Below are 24,509 nucleotides of genomic sequence, written 5' to 3' on the forward strand. Positions count from 1 at the left end.
GCAAACCTACCTGAACAGGAAGTATCATGTAATTGGGTAATTGGTAAAATTGCAACCTTCTGCTGATCAGTCGGGAAACATGTACTTTCATCCATCTTGGCAACACATTTTCCCCAATAGGATTCCCCACAGACGGGGTTAAAGAGCACTGCAGTATGGGATCAATACGGTGCCAATATCACTGTTTGTTTTGTGTGATGAGTGAAGCTGCTGCTGCTGGTTTTTCGTGAACATGTCATCAAATCAGTGTTAACTTTACGTGACCTCATTGATCACGTCGAGTGTAAAATCAATCCTGAAATCCCAAGAAATACTCCGAGGTGTGGCTCTTGTTTTATTTTGAAAAACCTGCCCTGGTTTATTCATAATAACTCAAGACACAGAATTTATTTTCCTGGTAATGTATTGACTTCAGATTTATCATCTCGTCAGTTGTGTGAGAATCGCTTAATGACGCCATTCCTTTCTCAGCGTTCACTAATTTGACTTTGAAATGTGAGAACCAATTTCCGCAGTCAATCAATTCCTACCCACCCCACTGAGCACCTGCAAACGCTGGATCACACACACACACACACACACACACACACACACACACACACACACACACACACACACACACACACACACACACACAGGCACAATGTACAGGCTCACAGACTCACAGACTCACACAATCAGTAAATCAAACCGACATTCCTCTTTCTGACACAGCCCAGAGATTTGCTAATCATTCTCTAATCTCTCTTTCCAACAGATAAACTGATTTTCATTCTCAGACCACTAAATTAAAAATCAACCTGAAAATAATGTTATAATGAGAAAAACAATTAAAATGTAATATTTAGAAATGTCAGTGTCCCTCTGCAGAAAAACACAGAAGACACTAAAACCAGGAAGTTAAGCAGGAACACTGTGTGCTTTCCTGTTTTCTCATTAACATAAAAAAGTTGTAAAGATAAGACACATTAGATTCATGAGCGACCAAAATGTAGCTTTTGTTTTCACATGATGCAACAAAACACTTCATCATTTCATTCTTCTTTATTTGCATGTACCGCCACAAGAGAGTGAAGTCTGATTAGATGTTTGAAACGATTTTTGCAGAAGTAGAAAGAGTGAAGACAACAAGCTGACAACAGGAGTAGTAATAATCTCAAATATTTCCATGGAAATGTCTGTTAAGTCACTATCTATCGCCGAATGAGGTAACACAATGGTGATTGAGCCTATGGCCCACTGATGAAAGCCTTTGCATTTGCAGTATTACAGACTGGGTGTCTGTGACAACGTTTGCTGAAAACATCACAAGCAGCGCCCAGTTAATGACGCGTTTCCCATCACCCAGCAGTGGTTGGTCTGCCAGAGAGGGTAGGCGGAGCTAAGTGGCTGCTTTTCCGGTCTCTGCAAGTGTTTTGCGAGTAAACAGTAATCTACTATGGCTGAACAAACAAAGAAAAGATGGATGACTACAGATACAACTTCAACAAGAAGTGAAAATCCAAAGAAAATGAAACAAACTCGACGCTCAGATGAAGCAAACAGTCTGAAAAGGAAAGCGACCGTCAGCCAGGAAAATCAAGAGTTACAACCAGAGCCAACCGTGGACGTCACACATGCAGCACTGTCAGGATATCTGGGAAGTGTGCTCCTGCAATTACCGTTTATCTCCGTAAGTGCCACCAAAGAGAACAAAACTAAAATCTTCAAGATTAGCACTTTAAAAATGATAGAATAATTGCACAACAAGCAAACAAAATATTATATGAGGGCCCAGCAACAAGAAACAACTCAACTCTCTTTGTTTTGTTTGCATTTGTTCATAGAATCAAACTCCAATCCTTCAGAACAAAAGAGATCATTTCTTACCAACATACTTTGACCCATCTCGTCCTGCCCTCGTCCTTTAGAGCAGTGCAGGTGACCAGTAACACCAGGTATGGACCTTTTCACCTATAGGAGAAAGAGATTCTTTGTCCAGAGACTTGATTAGTACATAATCACCACATTGGAAAGCATGGATTGGGTTCTCTGAAGGTTTACGGAGCAGATCAATCACCTGTAAATGAAACCTTATGAAAAATATTGGTTAGTTGTTCCTTAGTGTACTCCTCAGTCCATAACAGGGTAGTTTGAAGGTGATTTGAAGGTGGACTTGCCCCTGTGGACATTGGTGTACCCATCAAAACTTCATGAGGGCTAAGCCCAGTTGTGGAGTTTGGTTTTCTTCGAATTAAATACAGTACAATAGTATACTATACAATACAATACAATACAATACAAGTAGCAAAGCGTCTGGTCATTTTAAACCTGTTATTATAGCTTTATTCAGTTTTTACTAGTAACCTTCATTCTCAGCAAAGTTATATTTGGTGAATAATAGTACAAATCGAGGGCTGCACAGTGGTGGAGTGGTTAGCGCTGTCTCATCACAGCTAGAAGGTTCCTGGTTAGAATCCTGGTTCGGAGAAAGTGGAGTTTGAATGTTCTCCCTGTGCATGCGTGGGTTCTCTGCGGGTTCTCCAGCTTCCTTCCACAGTCCAAAGACATGCTCGTTAGGTTCACTGATGACTTATAAAGCGAGTGTGAAAGGTTGTCTGTCTCTATGTGTCAGCCCTGTGATTGACCAGGGTGTAACCCCCGCCTCTCGCCCAATGACAGCTGGGAAAGGCTCCAGCCCCACTGCAGCCCTGAACAGTATAAGCGGTATAGATAATGGATGGATGGATACTTCTCCCTTCACAGTTTACAACATTCTTTCTGAATTAATGTCGGTTCAGGTACTTTTTTTTAGCTCCAGAAACTGAGACAAAGGAACTGAATGTACAACTTTATTCTTTTGGTTTCATTTTGTTCCTAGACATCCCTGAGTCTGGAGAACATTTGATGCAGTATTAAAAGCTTGTTGGATGTTGCATTTTCTTCATCTATAAGCCTGAAGGTAGAAAGCAGTCGAGAGTTACAAGACAGACTGAGTTTCAAAATACCTCTTTAAAAGAATCAATTGATTGTATCTGAGTGTTTGCGGGTGGAATATTACGTCTCAAATAGCTGTTTAGTTTACTTAGAAAACATAAGTGCGACAGATACCGAGCGCCACTTAAACTTTAATTTCACAGCAGGAGTGTGACAGTAATTTAATGTTGCTTATTTTTCCTCAACCTCTCTCTGTGTCTCTCTCTCTGTCTGCCCTTTTCAAAGCGTAGAGGCTCTTTGGGCTCGAGTGTCAATTAATGAACCTCGTTGTCTATGTTAATGAGTAGTAACATGCATGCGTGCAAAAGGCCAAGTGAGTTTTCAGTCTGTCACAGTCCCACTTGGCACGTCACACCGAGAAGGTTCTGGAAAAGTGGGCGTGTTTGTTTTTGCGCGCTCTCTTGTCTCGCCTTCCCCTCCGCCAGTGGAAACGCTAATATCATATAGTTAATGCCACCTTATGAGACTTTCACAGCTTTTTGAATGTTAAGCACTTTCTTATTGAATTGGATGTTTGCTAATAAATCACACGGCGCCGGGGGTTGGCATGATTCACCCTCTGCTTCTCTCGGGGTAATTCTTGCATGCAAAACTCAGGGGAAGCAAATTTGCATCTATTCCATGACTAATTTAGCTGTTTGCTTTCACTGAGCCGCTATGCACATCATATATCTCTCTCCCCCCTTTTCTCTCTCTGTTTCCTTCTCTTTCTCTCTTCCCCCCCGCTCATTATGCGTCTCTTTTGAGAGCCTGTCAATGTTTTATTCTACAGTCATCCGTAACTTCTACCAATTCAGACAGAAAATACATTTTTTATTGGATTTAGTTTCCTCAGTGGTGCGGAGTAAACTCTGATGAGGTTGTGGCGGTGTTGACTGAGATCAAGAGCTGAGCATCGCTGAGAGAAGATTCACAGAGGGGCGGCTACGGACTTAAAGATACAGCCTGTGATCTGAATGTAGATAAACAGGTTAACCCTGCAGGACTGAAACCTGCTATTACTCATAAATTGATTTCCAGGTGTTTATTTAGGGGCGAATAACAGCAACTAAACATAGGTATTAATGTTTTCCTATCTGATGCTGTGAAAGTTTTGTTGACATCAGATCACAGCAGTAAATTATACAATCTGGTATCGGGATGTTGCATTTCAGGAGGCTTCGGCTGCATGCAGGATGTGTGGAGAGCAGAAGAGGCGGACTGCAGCCTTGTAATACAATCCGTCTACCTATCAACTTTCATCTGATGATGATTTAGCATTAAATTAATCTCTATTTAAAGGCATTTGCATGTAAGTGCAGCTATACGTTTGTAGAGGTCATGTCTCCACTCTAACTCAATGTTTACATCTCAGGTTTCTAGTTGGACTGTTAAAGTTATAATCTCGAAGTTCTCAGTTTCGTTCTATTTGCCGGCACCTAATGGCGATAAAAGGCAATATAGAGATAGAGGATAGAGACGTCTACGGCTGGCTCCTTTTGTTACGGCTGTAACTCTTGATTTTCCTCGCTGACGGTCTCTTTCCTTTTCAGACTGTTTGTCTTCATCTGAGCGTCGAGTTTGTTTCTTTTTCTTTGGTTTTTCACTTATTTTTGAAGTTGTATCTGTAGTCATCCATCTTTAATTTGTTTGTTCAGCCATAGTAGATTACTTGCCCTTTTTACTTTGCAGTTCCGCTTCTGCACCGTAATGAAGCTCCGCCAACAAAGCAACGCTGACGTAAAGCAGCCCCAGTGTGTGTTTTTACACAGCGTTCCGGCGTTGTGTGCAAGGTGTAAACAAACAGCATGTGCTTCTGATACGGCGCTGTTCCACCCTGCCAGCTCCGCTGTTTACACAGACGCCGTTTCACCTCTGTTACTACCTCTGATGCCGGCTCAGAGGTGGAGAGAGACTTCGCCCTACCATTACATAGAAGATGTAACATAGCCGTAATAATCCCGCCTTGAACTGGCAGTGTAAAAAGGGCTACTGTTCACTCGCAACGCTTGCAGAGACTGGAAAAGCAGCCGCTCAGGTCCGCCTACCCTCTCTGGCAGACCAACCACTGCTGGATGATGGAAACCCACAAAAGTCGCCACAGACACCCAGTCTGTTATTCTGCAAATGCAAAGGCTTTCATCAGTGGGCCATCGGCTCAGTCACCATTGTGTTCTCATTCGGCGATAGATGGTGACTTAACAGACGTAAATGAAGATTATCACTTTAACAATGATCAGTGCATTAAAAAGGAAGTCTTCCAGTCAATAATTGCTGCGTACTAGAAGACGCTTGATTTGTCCAATACGGGATCAGACAAAGATCTTCGAACCAATCAGAATAAAGTGCTTTCTGTAACTGTGGCATTGTTAGATTTAAAATCTGCAGTAAGCTTTGTTTTTCTCACAGTTGGCCATATAAGAAACAAAAAGGGTCCACAGCTCAAAAAGTACAAAAAGTAAAAAATCTCACAATTAAAAACAGAAACTCTGTGACTCACAGCAGTCGACTGAATTGACTCGTCACTGCCGCTGAGCTTTGTTTCATGGAGCGATCTGTAATCTGAAGGCACGTTTATTGCCTTTCACAGAGAAGAAAGAAAACTTCAGCCGGCGTCAAATCGATGTCGCTGCTCCCCAGACGATCCGCTGAGATACAGATCCACCTCTCCCTGGGACACACACATCGTCGCATTAGCCGGCGACCTTTGACCCCGGGGGATTATTGGTCCCACATGCTCTGCTGCGTGGCTCATTCACTGCGTGGTTACGTGTACTGCACAAAGCCATGTTTGTTAGCGCAGTGAGATAATGAATGTGAGGGAGAGAGGGTGGAGGAAGCGGCGGCTTTGTGCTGCTTTAAGGAGGAATGTGAGTGTGTATCTTCTTTTCTCCGCCGACAGAAGCTCATCCATGTTAATCAGGGCTTCGGCCCCTTCGCCATTAATGACAAGACAGGTGAGAGGGGATGTCAACACCAGGCCCTTAACAGCCACACGCTGCCACCCTTCCCCTCCATTTCCATCCATCTACCCATCTATCGGCCGTAATGAGCGCTCATCCAGGCCTCCGTCGGCGGCTCCGAAATTGGAGTCATGATTATGAATTTATATGAGTGTTTAGGAGTGGTGGTTAGAGAAAATGCCACTGTTTGCTGGTGGGGAACGGATTTATTAGGCTGAGGGTTTTCTGTGGTGATTTGTGAATGTGTTGGGCTTGTTAGGGCGGATAGCGGTGTTTGACTGGAGGATTAGAAGTCATCCTTAGAAGTTAAAAGTGTAATTCTAGATGAGAGTAAATTAAAAAAAGGATCTCTGAGATTTAAAGCATTTAAAATGTGCTTTAGGCATCTTTTTAATTATGTGGAAATGTCATTTTGCTTTGAAATACATTTTATGAATACTAAGTTTCACAGCATGATCACTGAACGCCACTGGAAACCCAAATCTAAAATAGCCTTCCAACAGTGTAATATAGGATCATATGTACATAATGGTAAGCATGTAATAGTGATACCTTCTTATTGTTTAGCACTAAGGAACAGGTGGAACATCTTAAAACAATGGTAGAGTAATAAAAAAGGTATTAGAAAGTAGTTTAAATCCAATTATCATATTGCCATTTAAGTGTCTGTATACCTGTAATATTTGGGTTGAACAGGTGGTTCTGCTCATATATTTATTCAGTAATTAATTCTCTGATCCAGTCATAGAAAAAGTCCTGCTGCAGCTATCCAGCTCTTTAAACCAACTGTTAGCGACGTCTGCTGGACAAGTATTTACAGCTTTGAGGCGGCGGCGGTTTAGCTCAGTGGTTAAAGTGGGCAGCCCGTGTAAAGAGGCCATAGTCCTCGATACGGCTCCCCCATGTTCAACCCTTGGTCCTCTCGCATGTCATACCCCACCCTCTTCCCTTGTTCCCAACTCTGTCCACTGTCCTCTAACTCATCCATTCATCCATCCATCCATCCATCATCTATACCGCTTATCCTGTTCAGGGTCGCAGGGGGGCTGGAGCACTCTGGACTGATCACCAGTCAATCCCAGGGCTGACACAAAGAGACAGACAACCTGTCACGCTCACATTCACACTTACGGGATATTTAGAGTCACCAATGAACCCAACGAGCATGTCTTTGGACTGTGGGAGGGATCCAGAGTACCTGGAGGGAACCCACACATGCACAGGGAGAACATGGGGTTTGAACTAAAAATCTTCTGGCTGTGATGCAACAGTGCTAACCACTGCACCGCCGTGCAGCCCGCCTTTCAGTCAATGAAAGCATTAAGGAGCAATGAATATCATGTGCGTTACTGTAATTATGCCGAAACCAGCCAGAATGAGTTACCATCTAGTGTAGGCAGCCTAAAGTCAATCCAAAATTAAGATTGCAATTAAAAACAGTAACCGTGATGTAAAGTATGTCTCCCACACTCAGCACAAAACTGACATAGGCAGCAATAAAGAAGAGAATGTAAGCATTTTCACATTTAGAAAACAGGGATGAGATCATTGATCATGAGAGCATTCTTTGGACAAACTTTAAATGAGCTCTTTCATACCACCCTCAATCTAACTAATCTAGCATAATGCAGAAGTTGTTACTTGACTTAACCCAAGAGATTAGGTAGGGTAGAAAGGCAGGAAGTTTATCTTTAATTAATCTTAAATTTTTTTCTTTCCAAGTTTGCTCCAACATTTTGAAAGATGACCAGGCGCCCATGAGCAGCAGTGAATCCCTGATGTCTAATGTTCCAAAACTGACAGGTGTTTGAAGTGTGACAAAAAAAACAACAACAGAAAAATCTAGGTGGGGTAGAAAGGCAGGAAATTTGTTTCGCAGGGGAAGCCTTGCTCACTAAAAATGGCTAAAGAAGATGAGATGTTGCAGCTTTCTTATTGCCTTTTTAAATCCATGTTAAGAGATCAGTTCAAATCTGACCAAAGGTGTAGATGGCACATTATTTACAAATGTTAACATTTTCAGATAAATTCTACATAAAGTGGCTGTTTTACTTCTTGAGATAAGACGCAGACTGCTCCCCGAGGGCTGAGGAAATATAAATAACTCACTTTACAGTAAATGAGTGGCGTTATCTTCCTACATGTCAAACTCACACCACATTTAATGACTTTAATGGAGGTATTTCTCTCATTTTCTGTCTGCCTTCCTCGAATGCATCAGATTGATCCGACCAGTTTTTGAAAAGTTTTCTTCTCCTCTTGAGCAAAGACCTGACCTGATCTGCATCATAACGTTAAAATTTGGGTAAAGGTAAGACCCATTCATAACAAGTAAACAAGAAACACAAGAAAACTGTTTCTCTCTCTGTAACAATGCAGCACACGGAAAAGGAAGTCTTGACGGGAAGTTGTTTATTGCTTATTGCCCGGCACGTTCACCGGTGTCCCCAAAGGCTATATCGTCTCAGACTACAGCCGATGGGATCGGAGACTGAGCAGGAGCCAAAGATGAGACCGATTTAAACACCCAGCTGCTCCATCAGTGGAACAAAAACATATTCTCTTACTTCGTACACTGCCAAAATATGGAATATAGAAGGAGAATAAAACTGAACAAAAATCTAGAAGATGCAGTGATGACTTCTGCATCACTTCTGCAATAAATCTGATTTTATTTCAAATTTACTACACTCGTCCTATTTTAAACTAAAAACAATTTGTTCATTGTAAGTTAAATGCTGTCTAAGGTACATAAAAAAATCAAACTCAGTATATGTATATTATGTTTATGGATGAATAATGCGTTACTTAATTAGTGTTTTTTCAATGTTAACACTAAGGGTGTAAAGCCTTTTTGAACACAACAGGATGGTTAAGTACCCCAGTCATAAAGGAACAATGCTGTATCTTGTGAAGGAACATACTGTACCCTGTAATATTAATAGACAAGGCAATAAAATGGTGAACACACGAGACACATCTATTTATAAGGTAAGAATCAATTCTAAGCAAAAGGCATGATCTTACTGACAAAAATGTGGTCATAGAAGAAAACGAGAGAGAGCAGGAGAGAGAGTGTGCTTTCGTAAGTAGTCACAGGTGGTCTGACCTCTGGTAATGGGGAATATGGTTAAATTGGAATCATCTTGTGGCTTCACAGTGTCTGTTCCAGAATGCCATGTGACTACTGTAATGGAATGTTTTTTTTCTCCCCAACTTTATATAAAACTCAGATTTAAACAATCACAAAAAGTAAACAAAGATTATATATAGATATGATATTATTATATATAACAGCCTCACAGCTAGAAGGTTCCGAGTTCGAACCCCGGTTTGGACGAAGAGGGCCTTTCTGTGTGGAGTTTGCATGTTCCCCCTCTTCATGTCTGGGTTTCCTCCGGGTGCTCCGGTTTCCTCCCACAATCCAAAAACATGCTCATTAGGTTAATTGGACACTCTAAATTGCCCCCTAATTTGATAGATGAAATAAATAAAAATAAATTAACTAATTAAATTCTACATGGTGTACTTATGGATGAAGTTTGTATTAGTGGCATAGTTAAGTTGTCAAGAGGTAAATAATGAGAAAAGGTCACTTGTACAAAAGGTTTGAGGTGGACAACAGGGAGATAAAGGTTTATAGGTTTATATAGTTGTGATAAACCAGAAAACTTAGTTGTGATGATTAAAGTTAAAAAGAGGTAACTAAAAAACCTGAAATGAAGTGAGGTCATGAGTAGTACGGGTTTCATTATTCTTTAAATACACGTTTTGACCTGACCTTTGATTTAAGGTTGTCGTTCAATTTGATTACATTATTTAAAGACAGTTATACCACTAAATACATTGATATGCACAAATGTTCCACTATCATTCTGAATATGACAATTTTCCGAGTTTGATGGAGGTCTAAATTATTTGGTATATTTAAAAGCCCCCCCAAATTTTTACAGCTGAGTGATCACTGATCCCAAGAAGGTGTTTAGTGTCCATCAGGGTTATCTATTTTTGGCTGTTGATGATCTATTTTCGCTAGTGGGTCAGCAGGGGGAGTTTAGCTCTGTGAAAAAATAGCATAGGCTAACATTACGGAGCTATCGTTTAGCATTGCACTCATACAGTAGCTTTGAGAAATATTAGTGGTATCTCTGCTAACATTGCATGTGTATGCTAACTGCTACCTGTGATTTGGATAGCAACTGATATGAATATTTTCAGATGGCAAGCTTCTGTTTCTTCCTCTCTTTCTGACCCAGGTAAACATAATACTGAGGGGTCACTACACTTACGCCTGGATCCCTCAGGATCTGTGTCCGGCACGTTCCGTCTGTGCCGCGGTTCTGGTCTGTCAGACGGCGCGAGCCCTCGCTCACAGGAAGCGTGTCTGATCCGCAGCGCAGCGGAGCGCTGGCCCAAGCAGCTGGATTCGCGAGATCACAAGATCACACGCGAATTGCGAAATCATGCGATAACGTCAATGTTAAACAGAGCAACACACAAACAACAGTTCAGTTTGCACCTCCGAGGTTGATTATCTGCTCATCTGGAGATCATTCAGTGATTTTTATGCTTCTACCATGGCTGAGTACACTACTTAATTATAAGTGTTCTTTTTTCAAGATCTCAGTGTGTTGTTGTTATGAAAACGGAAAAAAACAGGAGTCTGTACCGGTCTGAACATGGTGTTTTATTTTGAAATGACCGGATGCTGTTTTTGTGTGTGACTTCCTGTTTGGAACGATCTGCTCTGTTCAGCTTCACGCGTGATTGAAGCGGCCTCCGTCAATAATAGATCCGGCGCGTATCTGTGGAATCACGATCATTGCGGAGAAATGGAGGTGTGTCAAATGTCAAAATGTAATCAGCCACTCCCTCACAGTTTCGAGAAACAATTGGACCAAAATTAGCTGTTTCTCGATCTATGTTTTCTAATAGTTACAGACATTTATTTTCACTCAGATTTTTACTATTTCAAGCCTCTTTCCCCAAGTGTATTTTCAGTCTGTCTTACAGTGTGAAAATTATGTCCAACAAATCTGTGACACAGACAAAGCCAACTGGAATAGGCCATACAAACAGCGGCCCTCTCATTCATTAAACAGTAAAGTATGACAGTTTTACTGTCCAACAACCATAAAGGCAGTTATTACAGTCGTTCATCATTCAGGCTATCAAGTGGAGCCTTTCATCTCAGTGTTTCTCTCTGATGTTAAAGTCAGGACAGATAATATCTGCTGCAGGTTCCACATTGTCTCTGACCCTCCTCCTTCTTCTGAGGCTCATTGTCATTTACAGCTCAGCCCGTGCTTCAGAACTAGCACTTAACCTGCACGGCTGCAGGCCAGACAGCTGTTCTCCCCTCCAGTGCTGCTGCGTTAATGCTTGTATTACAGAGTTTAGGGTTTGAGCTATGGTTTCATTTTGACCCAATTCAGAAAATAAATTCTCCTTCAATTTAATGTTGGGGAAAATACACACAGCCGACTTCACACACAGATCTGCTGGCGTGCCTGGGACTGATAAGAGAAGGAGGCTGGAAAAGATAAAACCTCGACAGCTTAGATGCAGATTGTTCACATAAAAAGAAGAATATAGTGTAAACATACACTTATAAAACTGACACGTCACTGTCTAACTTTCATGCACATGAATTTATGGTTCTTAAATATATAGATATACAAAAAACAATTCCTGCACAAATCCAAACATCTGAATTATCATCGCAAAAGATGAACTGAAAGGGAAGAGGAATGGAGACATTTCAACTCTATAGTTTTTAATAGGGAAGACAGAAGTAGCTCTGAACCTCATTCAGGAAATCGTTTTTGCATCTGGTTCAGAACATTTGATCGCAGTAGGTGCAGCACAAAATTAGATTCTGTATAACCTGTATTACAGGTAGTCTGCTGGACTAATAGGTTATTATTCTGGCTTTATGACCAGTGGTTGACTATATTTATCTATATTGACCATAGAATGTACAAATAGATGGACGAAATGGCAGCTCCCTAAAAGTTAAGCCAAACCCTCTCTATCACCCCCTGCTGACTGGCTGCAGTATAGGTCATAAAGCCCGCCTCCTCCATGTTAACAGATGGGACATGAGTCAAACTATAACATCTCAAACATGGTTTCTGTCATTATAGTTAGTTCTTATCATGCTGATTTATGTCCAAGTGTTCATTTTTCTGACAAGTTTATTTTTAATGAGTTATTGGATTCTGTAAAAAGGATGATTGACAGCTCTGTTGACAAATACAACTCCTGTAGCCGATCAGTTCCGGATTAGCAGAGTGGAGGATTAACAGCGAGAGGAGACGTAACAAAAACAATCACTACAGTCATTGGAGTTTACATACCTGTGAACGTTAACCTCGGACCAACACAGAGAAGCTGTTCTGCAATAAAATACGCCAGCGTGCGGGATCCTTGCTGGGTTTTTTCCGGTAATTTGAGTGTGTGTTTTGGTTAGCGGAAATGGCTCTGAGAGGCAGGGCCAAAAAATTCAAAGTGGAACTACTCCCATGTGATGAGGGCTCCAGCATGGAGAAAACTGTGTTTGTATTTCAGCATTTCCAAACCCAGGTTAATGTTAAGTCTATTTTGTTGTTAAGTCTTTGTGTAAGATTTAAAGAACAGCTACTACATGCTAAACATCTCCTACACAGCTCTGTCTCCACAGGAAGGCCACTGTAGACTCACTCTCTTCTTTATGTATATTAGGAACTTGAAAACGGTAATTACTGTTCTTCTTGTTTTGTATCTTCTTCGATTGTATTTCTGACTTATTTGGTTGATAAGCATCTGACTCATGCAGATTGCTGGGCTGTTGGGCTCTGCTACGACAATAACTCTTAACAGAGCAAGTGAAGTAGCAGTTATTAGGATTCAAGGCTGGCCATAGCTCACTGGACAACTCATCTAGTGTCGGCAAATTAAAGTTATTGGCATGTTTTATGTGCATGTCTAATCATTGTTGTTGGTAAAGCCGTAAATACCTGAGTTTGTGTTCTATTGACAGAGAAAGCTAACTTCTCTTGCTTTTAGAATCATAACGGCAGTGCCTTCGTGTACCAGAATGCATTGCTTGCTTTTCGGTTGTATACCAAAACGTCTTCTGCCCTCATAATTTGGGAGGCCATTTGTGCTGTTGGAAACTGTTAGAAGCTTAAAATCAAAGCTGATATAGCCCTTACTTCTTTCAGGCCACTAACTATATCGAATGGCCGTACTGGTGGTGTTTGCACTTAGGCCGATCTGAAAGCAAGAAAAGAGACACAGAGAGCTCTTGCGACAACGGCAGCTCTTTTGTACACTATATATCAAACTGAGATGGAAAGGGATCAGTTTGAAAATCAGGAAACAAGTCTTTTAAAGAGGGGTTACACATTTTAAGACATATACTGTATATAAATGTTACAATGTTAGACGTCCAAACTAAACGTGGGTGAAGTTTCAGATCTGTAGGTTCAAGTATGTTGGAGTAATCCCCAGGCTTCTTAGCTCAGTCTGCAGGCAGGTTTCACACAGTGTTTTCTACACGCTGCACATTGTGACGTCACAAAGTGAGGTTTCGGAGAGCTGTCAAATCAGAAGAAAGTGGGCTTGTAGGGGCGGGGTTTCTTAAAGGGCCAGAGCTGACTGACTCATTTCAGGCAGAGGCTGTATGAGGGCCTGCACAGAGCACCAGTTTGAGAAAAGTGAGGAGTTTTTTTAACCTTAAATTATACTAAGCTACTCCACAGGTATCACAGAGTGAAATATGAATATTGAAATTAGCATAATACCCCCCCTTTAAGTAGGAAAATGTGAATACAATACCAAAATATGGTTCTTAGACATGTAGTGATTTAGTGACAAAAGATCTTTTACTATGATTGACTACGAACAATTGCAACTAATATTGATTGAAACATGTTGGAGTTGGAGCTAAAATAGTTACTTTCACTGAGATTACTGCAACACAGAAAATATGCACACACAACACGAAAATAGACTTTGAGACTGGCTGTCAACATGTGGAATGTTCCTCGCTACATGCTACTGTCATCACAGTGTCCTCTGTTGTTTCAGTGCTAAGCTATCAAGTGGAATGAACATATAAACCACATCTTAGGCCCATAATACATTAACATACCAGTGCTCATGGCTTCACATGACAGCAGCCTGTAAGAATATGACTATTTTAACCAGACAGGCTGTGCTGTGTCCCCGAGAGGCTACTGAAGACACCATGTCACCGTCCGCCTTCCTGTCAACTCTTCACTCCCTTCTCCCCGGTCCCAAAACACCTGGTCATCTTCTCCCCCACCCCCTCTGTCTCCCTGTCTCTCACACCGGCCTGGTTTCTTTTACAATCCTTTCTGCATCTCTCTTTTTACACCTTGGGTTTCCTGCTGTCTCCTCAGCATCATTTCCAGCTTTCAATCCATGACACACGCACAAGCACACAAATATGGATCTCATCCCAAAGGAGAGTGCTTTGCCTCTCCTGGCCTCTGACAGCGCACTGACACCCACCGATATCCCAGTGGGAGACGCTGACGGTTAAAGACGAGAGAGGGAAGTCGGAGGGAAGCGGCTTTTTATTTGTGCGTTATTACGATCTAACCGTCTCAACAGGTGATCAGGAGGTGTCGTCATCATGAGGCATCATACGACTATCAGAGAAAATATGGTCACGCACACACACCTTCACACAGGGGCTGACAGACACGACTCTCTGTGTCCACGAAACCTGCGTTTAACTAACTTGCTGTTATATTTAGTGATGACGTGTGCAGTGGTAGCGCAGCAGTGTTTGATACAGAGGTTCACACTCAAGATAGGACTTCTGACAAGCAAACTTAACATTAAGAAAAGGCAACAAGCATGTATGAGAGTTTTGCTGAAATACTGCTTGCTGTAGCCGTGAAGGTTCAGCAGTTACAAGATACCATATGTTTGTTTTCATCACCTTCTTCTGCACACAACAAGGTACTGAGATCTGCTTATTCCCTGCTTGATTAAATCTGAATCCACCTTCTTTTCTATGATTTTCCAGCCCTGTTTTTTTGTTTGCTTTTATCCCTACCCTTATTCAAGAATCACATTACCTCTTAGATTTCTCTGTCAAACTTGGAACACAACTGTTGTGCGTTGTTTCCTATCGATCAGTTTACTCTATGGTGAAATTAATTGGACTTTTCATGTTACTTTGAAGCATAATTCTGGTTTATAACAACTCAAGTCTTTTTTTAATTGTTTGTGCCATTATTTCTGTTGGTTATGACCAGGTGGAGTAAATTGAATCGACTGAATAACAGCCGTGATGATATTCATTACAACATAACTCCCTCTCATGGGATATTGTTTAAATAACCTTTAGGGTCTTTGTCCACTTTTTTGATGGCAGCGCCCACGGCAATGTCAGAGCAATTCTCACTGGCGCCTGCTGTTGCTAGGTTCTGAAAGTTTTCTGACGGCGCTTACGCTTTCTTCAATAATGATCGTTAAGTCTGTTTTAAATCGCTCTGTATGCTTAGTATTTGCTTTTATTCGCGGTAATTTTACAAATCGATGAAAATGAATTAGCAGCAGCTCTAGACCTGTTAATTGTACCCTCGAAAAAACGAAACGATAAGCTTCTCCTCTGAAGTCCCGCCCCTTCTTTGTTTTGATTGGTTGGCAAATGAGAAGTGACATTGACGAGCGTACTAGTGTTCCAAAAGTTGAACTATTTTCAACTGACAGCGCTTTGAGCACAGCGACAAAAAACGGCTACTGCCAAGAGCGTTGGGGACGCTGAAAACGCTGAACTGCATTGGTTTTGTATAGAGAATAGGCGCTGCCAGTGGACACAGGCCCTCATATGTCTATGAATTCAAGGATACATTTTTTTTTCATATGAAAACAAAGTCTCAAACTCAGAAAAGGATTTTAACTTTCAAATGAATGAAGGGAAATATCTGGATGGTCGAACTACCTTTGCAATAACAATGAGTTCCTTCTAGATCAACTTCGGCATTGGCTTTACTAACTTGCCTCAGGAATTTAAAATTAAAAGCCTACCCATGGTTGCAGACAGCCACCTTTTTTTATTCAACTCAGGCTTGACACCGCAGACATCTGAAGGCAAGACAACCTGCTTCCGATGAAACCGCTCAAAGGGCTCACAGCAATTCTCTGTTGTAATCATTATTCTTGCCACCAACTTTATTAAAGCCGCAAAGAGCAGTGGCTGCCAGAGATATTATTCCACCGTTCTATTTGCATAGAAAGCAACAGGGTGCTTTTCTCGCCATATGGGCCTCGGAAGAGCTCTTTGCATATTTCTGAGGTAGAAAGTGGAGGTATGCAGATGGAATCCTGCAAGTTGTACTCTCCAAGATGGACACGAGTGTTAATTAGACAGTCTGAATGTTTTGCAGCATCACAGCGTAATGTGCCAATTTGATTCCAAGCAACTGTTAGCTAGTTAGGCAGAAAGCTGTGCAATATTCATGACCCTTTTCAGAATCCTCTTTAGATGTCAGAATGTAAAGGTGACATGTCATTTGACGGATCGCTGCTCTCCTGTACTCTCCTCTGTCCTTGATCAAATGGAACTTTTGCTTGAAGGTGTCACTGTAATTACTGTTTCTGCGAGCGTGTGGGAAGTTGATGTGGAGAGCGTGGGTGGGTGAATACATGTACGTGTGTGCATGAATGTCAGATTTCTTTTCCTTGCTTGCTTGTGTATTGTAAAGTGAATATCTCATCTTCAAAAAGTAAAGCATCGAGGAAAGTTGAAATGAAGCTTTCATCTACCTTTGCAAATCACAGAAGTTTTGGCCTGACAAAATGTATATGATTGGTTTGACATTTTGAACTTTTATGTAACTTGTTTTGTACTCTCCCCACATAACGTTGAGCAGGGTGTCCTTTGACACAGTTGAACAGTTCACGAAAAAGTCAACGATTATTCTTTTTAGATCAGTAGGAAGAGAAAACAAGATATCGTCTTCAAACAGCTGGATATTTTGCACCATGCTTGCAAATTGCACTTCGATATAGATGAAATTGATCCTTACTGTTACCAGAGGAAACTGGGACATTGTTACAGGAAAAAGAGGTAATAAAGTATTAATATGAGGTGAAAAATATGACATAATGCGTAAATGAATCACTGCAATTACGCAGTGATTCATTTACAAGGAAAGGAGAAAACAAGATATCGTCTGCATGAAGAAAACAAGATATCGTCTGCCAACAGCTTGACTTTTTGCACCTTGCTTACCACAAATTCACTTAAAATTGCACTTTGTGATAGATGAAATGGAACCTTACTATTACCAGAGGAATCTGGGATATATTACCGGAAAAAAAGGGACTAAGGAGTATAAATAAAAGGTGAAAAAAATGACACAATGCGTAATTGAATCACTACTATACTTCTTTAATTATTTTTCTTGGCCTTTTATGCCTTTATTCAGAGACAGAGGACAGTGGATAGTGTTGGAAACAGGGAAAGAGTGGGGATGACATGCGGCAGGGCCGAGGGTGGGAGTCAAACCTGGGCCGCCGCATCAAGGAGTAGCCTTTGTATATGGGCGCGATTTAACAGCTGAGCTTAACCTGTGCCCCGAATCACTCTAATATTTAAAGTGGAATTGCCTGAAGTTCAAGTGATACTGTTAAAGAAAAACTTTGGTGTTCCTGTTTACTTACCGTGGACGACCCAGGGCGATAAAAGACTCCAAAACGCTTCTTGAAATGTGACACAAACATGAAGTGATTTCCATCTGTGAGACATGCGAGTCGTGACTAGACGAGATCAAAGGACAACTCCACTATTCACACCTTCGCTGATTTCTCTTGACACTTGACAAGTCACCCACCTCCTCTTTCTTCTGTCTCTCTGTATCGTGTATTCTTCGAGTTCCTCTTTCTTTGAACTTCCTATAAGCCGAGCAGAAAAAGATATCTGAATAGATGCTTTAACAACTGTGAAGTTGACAGCGCCCCCCTCCCCCTCCCGCTCCACCCGTGTGCCTTCACCGACAGCCTTTTTGTAGACCAAAATTGGGAATCCTCTCCCTTCTCTCTCCATTCATTTTCACTTTTCCCTGACTGAACATTTACAAATCATTCTGGGAGAGGATAAAGGCATGCATACGAGGAGATGAATGGTTTAATTTAGATTCAGATGGCATAAAGTGGGCTAATCGGAATAGCTGACAAAAGCTCTATGACGGAGAAGTGATAACCTGCAGGCTGCTTCCTTGTTGCAGGAGATGGGAGTGAAGTGCTGGGCTGGTTTACAGGTCTAATTGCGTGACTCAGTGTAGGGAGTGAGAGACTGACATGGGAGGAAACATTCCTGTGGGATTGAACACTTAATGAGTGTTACTTTGCATGAAAAAGTCAGGAGTCAAAGCCATGGTTTGTTTCTTTTAAAAGTCTGTTTTTTTCTCACTTTTTCTCACCTGTCACTTTTAAGTTCGCGTCTGTCTCGACTCACAAATGTCATCTTATATTTGCATATAGCCCTGCATTCTATTATTACTTAGTTTAGCTCTATATGTCACCTACTCTTCTTCTTTCCCTTTCTGTTTCCTGTCTTCCTGCCTCGCTCTCTGTGCATCCCTTTGACCTGCCCTGTCTAAACTGTCTCTACTCTGTGCGTCACTCAGACACAAGTTTCAAGTCAGTTTTAGACTTCAGAATCTGAAGAACTTGGGGAACTCTCTCAGGGTTGTCGCCACTTTTCCGCACGTCACTCGACTTCAGCTAAGCCGGAGGACTTGAATGTTGTTCCTTCAGGTCAAAGGGACGTTTATTTTTGTATCTTGGCATGAATTTTTATGTGCATGCACGCCTGAAGTAAGAATAGTATCTTTCCATGTGTTTGCCTCCTGGGCCACGTATTAAGAAATAACTCCAACGTAAGCCCAAGCTTGATAAATGACTGCATTTAACCATCGTGAAACTACAGAATATGGTCTGTTAAAGACTCAGATAATCAGAGGGGCAAAGCCAAAGAGAGTTGGAAAAATCATTTTATCCAATAGTCAATTAATCTAGCCTTGTGGCACTGGCTTCCCCCATTACTTCAGCGTGTATTTTGAGGTCAAAATTAATCAATACATAGGCCTACATAGGAAGTTTTGAAGTCTTATCTGTATAACATCGCAGGTATCTGTTGTGTAGGTTGCATCACTAAGTCACTTGGCTCAAAGTTACCTCACTCTGAGTACATGACATGCACAAACGTTTTACAAGAACAAATCGTCAGACAAGCTTAATTATCTATAAATCATTTCTGAAATGACAGGTGTCCACAAAAGAAAGCACAAGGTAGTGATTATGCAGTTTCATTGAAGACTTATACTCTTAAAAGAGATAAATAGTACTGTAACCACACAGACAGCTGTTTGGTGGAACACTGCCTCTCAGCCAAGTCTAAATAACCAGTTTATTAAACCTTGATTGCATCACTCCTATCCCAAAAATACTCGTCAGCAGATTTACAATAAATAATGCAATAACTGCTCTATTGGCTTTGTCTATCAGTCTGTTGGTTGATCCACCACATTTGTCCAGATTGAAATAACAAGAGCTGCAAATACGATTCATTTCATAGTTAGTTAATCTGTTGGTTGTTTTCTGTATCAATCAATTAATTATTGGTTTAAAAATGTCAAATGGCACTCATTGTTCATCAAAGCCCAAGATGACTTCTTTAAATGTCTTGTTCTGTCCAGAACCCCAAAGATATTCAGCTTACTCTCATAGAGGAGTAAAAAAAAAGAAAATATTCATAATTAAGAAGCTGGAATCAGAAAGTTTTGACTTTTACTCAGTAAATTACTCAAACTTATTAATGGGTAATTAAATTAGGCTTTTCATCTAGCAGCAGCAACACATGAAATTTCTACTTCATCCAATGCTTTTATCAGGATGGTTTGATATGTGGTGATTGGATCAATATAATTGATAAAAAATATCAGTATTCTAAACTTAATAATTTTCTGACCAAATACAGAACAATAAAGTGGAAATGCTGGCATTCTCGAAGTTTGTGCTGATTAGTTGAAACTAAGGGAACATGGTGAATATTATACTTGTTTAGCATTAGCATATTAGCATGCGATTTTGAGCTTGTTAGCTCACTGATATTAGCATTTAGCTTAAGCACCACTGTGACTAAGTACAGGCTCACAGAGTTGCTAACATGTATGGACTCTAAGTTGTTTTACTTATTGTTATGACATACTGTAGCGCTGCACGGTAGCTAGACGGATGGAGGAAGAACGAACAAGAGGCGATGTGCGTTGCTAGCTCAACAGAGCCTAGATTTATTTCCTTGTCACAGCAACAGCTAACACAGGGTTGAGGTGTCCTTAAACAACAAACAGGTTGGCTAACTGCTTTTCTCACTTAACTCTCACTCGCTCAACATGTGTGTCTCTCCCCAGAACCAGATCTCCCTATTAAAGTAGCTTTATAGCAATAACTCCCTCTTCCCTCCCCCGGAACTACTTCTCAGCCAATTACTCTCTATGGTGGACAATAACTCCCTCAATACACAACTGCAGAACAACAGCAAACATAAACAGGAACTTATACACAGCAACAATACTTTACATGTAAGAACTGACAGTAATGTATCAGCAACTACGCTGAATAACAAAAAAATACATTTGTCATTGGGTCCAAAAACAAAAGCTTTCTCATACGTATTATTGTTTGTCATGATGTACAACTTTTCATTTCTTTTTCTTTTTCTTTTCCTGTGTTATCATCTGTCCCTCTTCCATGCAGACTTGTCTCATCCTGCAGTCGGTGTATTTCTTTCTGGCCTGCTGCCAGTAGTCTTGAACGTGACACACAACATTACACACTGTATCATGATCACTTAATCCTATAATTATTTGGTTCTGTACACTATACTTAAGTGAAGTGTGCCATAACACCTATAATTTGTTTTTCCGTGTGTATGCAAAAGCACGATATTGTACTGGTCTTGTAGTTAGTCTGTGGAGGTACAGAGGGGCAAAAAAATGACAAAAAAAACAAGTAAAATGTCTATTGGATAGTTTGATAAACAGGCCAAGTTAGAGATTTGCAGTTGAAGTCAGTGCAGTTGAGTCAAAACAAACAGATTTTCATTCAGAATAAAGGAACCAAATCCACCAAGACATAATCCGGGCCTATGTATCCTTTCCTAAAGTTATATTTCAAAGGTTTTATTGTATTCGACTCGTCTTGGCGCACCTTTTCTCTTTCTCTAATCCTGTTTTGTCCACCCGAGCGACTTTCATACCCCTCCATGAGCCTGTGTGCGCTCATTGCATTCAGCTGTGGAATATACAGCACAGTACAGTTTGTGTAGGAGGGGAGAATAATAATGATAGTTACTGGTCGGAGCAGAGTCACATCACTTATTCAAAATCTAAAATGTATTTCAGCTGCATTGCATTATGTTCTATGTATATGGACTAATGTGGGTGGAGAATGTATTATCTCTCCTGTGTGGTTATGACTCAAGCTTTTGCAACTTGATGCTGGCCGCAACTAAAGCCAGGTGGGTAACGCTGATGTTTTTAAAGATGGTTGAAAAGATAGAATTACTTCAGTAAGTTGGTGGTCATTCCAGCATTTCATCAAAGGACTGGTAAATATAAATAAAAGAAAGGTGGGTGCCTTTTCATATGCCCCGAAAACCAAAATCATTGTATCAACTTTCATGGCAGTCCATCAGATACTTATTGAGATATTTTAATCAAAGCTGAAAACAATCAGTTTAATGGTGGAGCCAGAGGAAAAGCAACCCCAAAGTTAGATTTTATTCTCCAGTAACCTTAGTCTTTGTTCAGACTGCAGGGAAATAAGGTCATCACGAACCTATCTGCATGGGTTGCTGTGGCAAAGACAGAGGAGTCAGTAACTATGTATGGCTTTCCCTTTCCAACGTGGAAGACTAAGAAATCATCTCGACCTCTGGCATTGATTCGGATCTCATGCGTTTCTCTCAATCTTTATTTGACTCTGTCGTTGTATGCTGTATCGTGAGTGATCCAAAAGACACTTCACAAACTGATTTAAAAGTCTGGGCAAAGATGAATCTGTAAAAATCCAATAATTTAATTTCATACATCTCTAAATGTGTCTAGGATATGATTTTAAACATTGCATTTCATGTAGCTTTTTGCTGTCTTGAGTTTTAAATCAATCTGGATCAAAGACTTATATAAGCTACCTGTGATTGACTGTGAAAGTCGCTCCCACAGCAGCGTGTCTACTGGGATAGAGATGTTACAATGTGTATCCACACCGTCGTCCAAAAGAGGTCACTTTTGGTCCCAAAGAACCAAGTTGGCGTTCAAAATGCCAAACTCAAGGCATCCAAACAGGGGGTTCACAAACCATTGGGTGTTGTCTCAGTGACTACAGCCACTTCCTTTATACAGTTTATGTACTGGATACAATGTGAATAGGCCAATAAACGTATTTAGGTTGGCGGACTGGACAAGGCCATAATTGTCTCCACCAAATGTCATGACAATTCATCCAATGGTTGTATAACTATTTCAGCCTGAAGCAAAGTGTTAGACAAACTGACTGAACAACAAATTCTCTGCTGACATGGCTACAAAAAAAAATGAAAAAGCACAAAAAACATCAAAAAAGTGGCCTGAGCAGTTTTATGTTTTATTTAAGCCTGACTTTGTCATTTAAAGACAAATGAAAGAATGGCTGGACATGACATGAAAGCAAAACAACTTTCCTTAGTGTGTATGTTGTATCCTGTAGAGTGCATTGTCACACTTGTCAGACTGTGTTTATTAACCATCATTGGAATTGAAAGTTTGATTAGCTACTGTACGTGTACATCCATATTCTGTCAACCTCATGTTTTCTTTCTTGTCTTGTTTCCCTCAGAGCCAAGAAGAAGACCAAGCCCTTGAACCTTAAGATCCACAGCAGCGTGGGCAGCTGTGAGAACCTGCCCACGCAGCGCTCGCCCCTGCACACCGAACGATCCCTGCGATCGTTCTTCTTCCCCTCCTTCATCCCTTCCACACCTCCTGTCCACGCTGAAACACCCTCTGCAAGTAAGTCAGCTCCTCTTTTTTAATCAGCTCACACTCCAGCTTTTATGAAGTGAGAATTTTTAATGCCTTTAATATAGATTTCTTTCATATTCTAATCCCTTTTGACTTCTGCTCATTTTGTTCCCTTGCAATGACTCATTTTCTGGGAAGTGAACCCTGGGGTTAAAAACTGAAATAAACCCATCATGTTGAGAAATGTTCTCAATATAATGACTTAGCATCTCAATATATGACTTAGTGTCTCAAAATATGATTAAGAATCTCAAATTAGTGACTTAATATCTCGAAATAATGACTTAGTATCTCAATATTTTGAATAAGATATGAAGATAAGATAATCAGTTATTGATCCCCAGGGGGGAAATTCAGATAATGTTGAAATACTTCGTCTAAATACTGATATACTAAGTCAAAATATTGAGATACTAAGTCATTATTTTGAGATAAGTCAAAATTTTGCCATAGTTGAAGTATTTAGAAAGTTTCTCAATATGATAACTAACAGGATAGTTGTTTTTTTTCATCCAAGTGGCGGAAACAGGCTTCCATAGTTATCTTTTTAAAGAAATAGGGGGAAGTATTTTTCTTATTCTTTTCCTAAATAAGCTTTGCAACAATATTTTTATCTTCTGTTTCAACTTTCTAACGTCTTAAACCTTCCACCCTCTGCACGCCCATTATCATAGATCTTCTCATTAAGAATATACTTAAATACAGCTCTGCTGGAAAATGCAACAAACCAACAATCAGGCCGCGCCTTAATGACCGGAGGTGGTGTGTTGCTGCACATTAGTAGCCTTATTGGCTGATGCATTATGGGCATTCTGCGGAAGCCATTAGACTGAGGAGGAGACGGGGAGTAATGGAGGCCGTGTCAAGGAAAGGCGTGATGAATGGCGGTCACTTAATGTTGTGAATAGTTGTAGACCTCCACAAACAGGTCGCAGCAGTGCATGTTTGTTGATGGAGGCATGACATGGAATAATTGCACGGCATGCATGAGAGGACAGAGAAATACTTGAATAACAACCCGCCCTGAATATATTGGTATAGTCTCCATTGACACTGTGTGCAAGAATACATTACAAGCTTGCAATGTTTGGTCCAAACCAGTGTGAAAAATATAATTATCAGTGCTCTTTTCAAAAGGTTTAGAAGCTGTAATTAATGGTTTTACTAATTGTTCATAAATCTTCGTTAACCTTTACAGGCCAATGAGCCTTTAATGAAAATAAATCTTGTGTTCCAGTAAAAAAAAAAATCTCTCCTACTCGTGTTTATCCTCCTCCAGCAGAAGAATTGTTTGTCTTATTAGTTAAATATCTCATTATGTAGACTGTTCCAATGAACACCTTGACCTTTGACCCTTTGGAAAAGTGCTACAGAACATTTGGATCAAATTTAATGTATTTAACTAAGAGGGTACTCTGAAAGCGCCAACCTCGACCAAGGCCAATAGCCCATTGTTGATATGCAAATCTGCAAGTGCAAACATTATACAGCTCTGGAAAAA

The 24,509-nt window shown here is 40.6% G+C and overlaps 1 protein-coding gene across 3 annotated transcripts in view; it reads left to right on the forward strand.

The window, feature by feature from the left end:
• The window catches only part of ksr2 (kinase suppressor of ras 2), a 124,680-nt gene that overhangs the window by 42,025 nt on the left and 58,146 nt on the right, over window positions 1–24,509 (forward strand). For all 3 annotated transcript variants that reach the window (XM_069682828.1, XM_069682829.1, XM_069682830.1), the window contains one exon: window positions 22,824–22,996. In XM_069682828.1, coding sequence (XP_069538929.1) covers window positions 22,824–22,996 — 173 coding nt within the window. The remainder of the gene's footprint in view (window positions 1–22,823; window positions 22,997–24,509) is intronic.

Source organism: Semicossyphus pulcher, unplaced genomic scaffold (assembly GCF_022749685.1).
Source record: "Semicossyphus pulcher isolate SPU_LCO1_2020_fin unplaced genomic scaffold, fSemPul1.0.p SCAF_6, whole genome shotgun sequence".
In the NCBI taxonomy this organism is placed as follows: Eukaryota; Metazoa; Chordata; class Actinopteri; order Labriformes; family Labridae; genus Semicossyphus; species Semicossyphus pulcher.